Source organism: Diachasma alloeum, unplaced genomic scaffold (genome assembly GCF_001412515.2).
Source record: "Diachasma alloeum isolate Michigan unplaced genomic scaffold, Dall2.0 Dall_scaffold_00530, whole genome shotgun sequence".
NCBI classification, from domain to species: domain Eukaryota; kingdom Metazoa; phylum Arthropoda; class Insecta; order Hymenoptera; family Braconidae; genus Diachasma; species Diachasma alloeum.
The window spans coordinates 4,164-9,420 of NW_021680662.1; the positions used below are offsets into that span (position 1 = coordinate 4,164).

A 5,257-nucleotide genomic window follows, 5' to 3' on the forward strand; every position below is an offset into this window, starting at 1 on the left:
TAATTGCCTATATCGTCGCGAGAGACAGATTCGTCATAGCTCTCAGGGTGTAAACATCGACACATTCGCTGTGAATAAATCCCATTCGATTTCTATCGTTGTAACGCGTGTTATAATTTCATCAACCCGTTCAACATTCCCGAGTATCCCACAAGTGGTGATCCCGACGTGATCCTTTTAACGTGATCAATAAAATTATCGTTTTAACGTGTTCAGAGTGAAATAGTTGCCGTCAAAATTGAAGTAATTTTCGATCGCGTGATTTTCGTGGATCTTTCGAGAAGCGTTAGATTTTTCGACACGTGCTCGGTAGCGTTATATCGTTCCACGCGCTTGTGTTACCGCGTGTGATATTTTGTGCATCGTGGTGCATCGCTGAGCACCCAGAGACGTTGTGCTGTACCGTGAAAATTATCACGAACAATTTCGCCGTGATTAGTGCGCTTCTAGACAATTTTAGTGATTTTTCAGCAAAATGCCTGACGAGCCCGATACAACACAGGCATTGAGACGCCTCGTGGTTCGACCGGTACCATTTTCTGCCGAACGCCCGGAGCTTTGGGTTGCTCAACTCGAAGGGCAATTTCACCTCGCAGGTATCGAAAATGAACTCGACAAATTCCACATGGCTGCCGTCCACCTTGACACGCATGCCGCAGCTGAGGTTCAGGACATCATACTGCATCCACCTGATCAAACTCCATATAAGGCATTAAGAAAAGCCCTCGTGGAGAGACTCACGGCTTCACAGGAGGCAAAACTACACCAACTCCTGGACAAAGAGGTTCTCGGTGATCGTAAGCCCTCACAATTTTTAAGACAATTAAAATCTCTTGTCGACAATATTCCAGAAAATATTCTGAAAACAAAATGGCTATCACGCTTGCCAGCAAATACTCAATCAATTTTAGCGACGCAAGCAAATTCCACACTGGACAAAATGGCGACATTGGCCGACAAATTAATGGAAATATCGTCTCCACCAATTATTAACGCCATTTCTCCAGGCGCTGATCCAGCTGTTGCCGCCCTGGAACAGAGATTTTCGCGTCTCGAACTTTGCATTTCTGAACTAGCGAACGCAATAAAAAACGAACGCTCCCTCTCACTCACGTTCCAAGTCTCGTTCAAGGCCTCGTTCAAGGTCATGCAGTCAAAGATACGAAAAATGCTGGTATCATTTCAAATTTGGTGATCAAGCCACTCGATGCAGGCCTCCTTGTTCAATGTCGACGGGAAACGAACNGCAAGCAGATTCCACACTGGACAAAATGGCGACATTGGCCGACAAATTAATGGAAATATCGTCTCCACCAATTATGAACGCCATTTATCCAGGCGCTGATCCAGTNGCTTGGCAGAGTATGGAGTTGTCATCAATACCGCCAAATGCCATTTCGGATAACCAGAATTCGACTTTCGCGGTTATCGCGTAACGGCGGAAGGAATTCGTCCGCTTCCCAAAAAAGTTGAAGCTATCGTCAACTTTCCTCGACCAANCTCACTCACGTTCCAAGTCTCGTTCAAGGCCTCGTTCAAGGTCATGCAGTTAAAAATACGAAAAATGCTGGTATCATTTCAAATTTGGTGATCAAGCTACTCGATGCAGGTCTCCTTGTTCAATGTCGACGGGAAACGAACCGTCGGATCGTTAGCGGCGGTAAACGATCCAATCTTCCGCTCACACCGCCTATTCGTATCGGAAATTAATAACAAAGTCAAATATTTAATCGATACCGGCGCGGATTTCTGCGTGTATCCACGAACGCTTTTCCCTGGCAAAAATAAGGCAACGGAGTACATGTTGTACGCAGCAAATGGCACACGGATACACACATACGGCTGTACTGTCCTCTCGCCCAATTTCGGCCTCAGAAGGGATTTTTCCTGGCGTTTCAGTATTGCGGATGTCGAAAAGCCAATTATCGGCGCAGATTTTCTCGCGCATTTTGGACTTTTACCTGATTTAAAGAACAATTGTCTATTAGATTCAGCAACCGGTTTATCCACGCGATGGATAGCGTCATTATCGAATATCGTTTCAACAATTAAAGTTTACCAGCCGACCGAATCGTCTTGGACAGATCTACTTGCCGAATTTCCGTCAATAACTAAACCGAATGGAAATTTTCAAGTGACAAAACACACAACGGTCCACCATATCGCAACAACGCCCGGACCTCCTATATCGAGTAAAGCTCGTCGTCTCGCCCCAGACAAATTAACGATCGCACAAGAGGAATTTCAGAAAATGATGAAGCTAGATATCGCTCGTCGTTCAAAGAGCCCCTGGTCTTCACCGCTACACCTGGTGCCCAATAAATCTGGCGATTGGCGACCCTGTGGAGATTATCGCGGACTTAACGCTCGTACGATACCTGATGGATATCCAGTTCGCGTACTAGAAGATTTTACCGCCAATCTCGCAGGCAAAAAGATATTTTCGACCGTCGATCTCGTTCGTGCTTTCAATCAGATTCCTGTCGCACCGGATGACATCTGCAAAACAGCAATAATTACGCCTCTCGGTTTATTCGAATATCCATTCATGACGTTTGGACTTCGAAATGCTGCGCAGACATTTCAGCGATTTATCGATGAAGTAACACGAGATCTAGATTTCGTTTTTCCGTATATCGACGACATCTTAGTTGCCTCTAAAGATCCCAAAGAACATAAAAAAAAACTTCGTCTCCTATTTCAACGCTTGGCAGAGTATGGAGTTGTCATCAATACCGCCAAATGCCATTTCGGATAACCAGAATTCGACTTTCGCGGTTATCGCGTAACGGCGGAAGGAATTCGTCCGCTTCCCAAAAAAGTTGAAGCTATCGTCAACTTTCCTCGACCAAAGAAAATTAAGAAGTTACGTGAATTTCTCGGCATGATTAACTTTTATCGGCAATTTGTTAAAGGTACTGCAACAACACAGGCACCCCTTCACGAATTTCTTCAAGGTTCTAACGTAAAAGGGTCTCATCCAGTTCCGTGGACTACAGAAAGAGAAGCCGCCTTTAATGCGTCTAAGAAACAACTGCAAGATGCAACGCTGTTAGTGTACCCAGATACGACACTACCGTGGGCTGTTTTTACTGACGCGTCCGAATTTGCTATCGGCTACGTTCTTCAACAGTGCAGAGGTACCGTCTGACAGCCGCTCGCCTTCTTCAGTAAGAAGCTTCAACCTTCCCTGAGGAAGCGATGCCCATATGACAGAAAGCTCCACGCAATTTATGAAGCAGTTCATAAGTTCAGGCACATTTTTGAAGGTCATTATGTGACCATTTATACTGATCATAAACCGCTGCTGCATGCTTTCAAACAAAATCCTGATAAAGCAAATGCTTGGCAGTTCCATTGCCTTGATTTTATCGGTCAGTTTTCAACAGATATTCAGCATGTCGCAGGTAAAGATAACGTTGTTGCCGACGCCTTATCGAGAATTGAAGCCATATCCACAGCAATCTCGACGGCCGAACTAGCACAGGCACAAGCAGCAGATGCCGAACTCCAAGAACGTCTNTCCATAGCAATCTCGACGGCCGAACTAGCACAGGCACAAGCAGCAGATGCCGAACTCCAAGAACGTCTGCAAGACCCGAATGGCGTCCTTCAACTACGACCTATCAACATGCCAGAGAGTCCAACTCCAATTTACTGTGACGTCAACGATCAGCTGATTCGTCCCTATTTACCATTACCGCTAAGTAAGAGAGTTTGTGACACTCTGCATAGCGTCAGTCATCCAGGGGCTAACGCATCAACTCAGCTGGTTGCTCAACGTTTCGTCTGGCCGAGTTTAAAGAAAAACTGTCGTCTTTGGACTCGTGCATGTCTCCCATGCCAGAAGAATAAAATTTCACGACACGTGGCATCGCCGATTCAAGACTTTTCCGGGGGAAGAACAAGACGCTTCGAACACATTCATGTCGACATCATCGGACTATATGTACCGTCCAGAGGTTACCGTTATTGCCTGACAATAATCGACAGATTTTCACGTTTCCCGGAAGCATTCCCGATTTCCGACATTACCGCTGAGACTGTTGCCGGTGTGCTCTACGCAAACTGGATTTGTCGTTATGGTGTTCCGCTTCGGATCACGACAGATCAAGGGACACAATTCGAGAGCCAACTCTTCAATGCTCTCGCTCGACGTACAGGCAGCAGACATATTCGCACGACGGCGTTTCATCCGCAATCGAACGGCATAGTGGAACGTCTACATTGCCAAATCAAAGCAGCAATACGGTGTCAAGAGAGTCCTCATTGGGTAGATACCCTCCCCACCGTACTTTTTGGAATTCCTTCAGCGTGGAAAGACGATCTTCACGCCACATCTGCCGATATCGTATTTGGAGAGCCACTTCGATTACCAGGAGAATTTCTCGCTCCTGCCCCGAACAATGGCCTACCGGCAGTAACGATTGCCGACAGACTCAGAAACCACTTCGCTGAGCTCGCTCCAGTTCCCGGCACACGACACGGCCAACGTAAGGTATTCGTATTTAAAGAACTCGCCTCATGTTCGCACGTTTTTATTCGTTTAGATGCTGCTCATCATGCATTTACGCCACCGTACGAAGGACCACATCGTGTCATATCGCGACACGAGAAGCATTTCGTCGTCTGGATCAATGGTCAAGAAACTGTCGTATCCATTGACCGTCTGAAGCCAGTATTTTCCATTGCCGAAGACGAAGCAGCTGACGCTGACTTACCGGATGACGACAACGATTCAGACGACACTCTATTACCGTCGTCAGAACAATCGACCCCTGGTACGACACCAGATACCTCACCGCAACCTGGACCATCTAGACGCAGATCATCATCTTGGGTTCCATCGAGTGATGCAAGATCATCTTTGGACTCATCTCCTCGACCAGTTTGAAAACGCTTCAGGTTCAATCAATAAACTCACTCAATATTCAATTTTCTTTTCAAATCACGTATACCGTTTTTAGTGCCATTTTAACGCGTATACATTGCCTATATTGTATATATTGTACATAGCTAACTCCCTCTTTTTTTTCCGACACAGAAGGGGAGTATTGTAGCGAAGCTACTTATTTATCGTTCGAATTATTTCACTATATTGTATTCGCACCGGCTTAGCAGCCGAATACCTGACTACGTCACCTTGTGACGATTCGTCATATTTCGTGCACCCTCGATCGGATGATCTAATTGCCTATATCGTCGCGAGAGACAGATTCGTCATAGCTCTCAAGGTGTAAACATCGACACATTCGCT

At 45.9% G+C, this 5,257-nt stretch overlaps 1 protein-coding gene across 1 annotated transcript; it reads left to right on the forward strand.

Moving 5' to 3' along the window:
* Positions 1 to 475: 475 nt before the first annotated feature.
* Positions 476 to 4,894, forward strand: LOC107042844. Its single transcript, XM_015264047.1, has 3 exons — positions 476 to 797; positions 2,916 to 3,140; positions 3,270 to 4,894. The coding sequence occupies exons 1-3, from the start codon at positions 476 to 478 to the stop codon at positions 4,892 to 4,894; spliced, it is 2,172 nt and encodes a 723-aa protein (XP_015119533.1).
* The last annotated feature ends 363 nt before the right edge of the window (positions 4,895 to 5,257 follow it).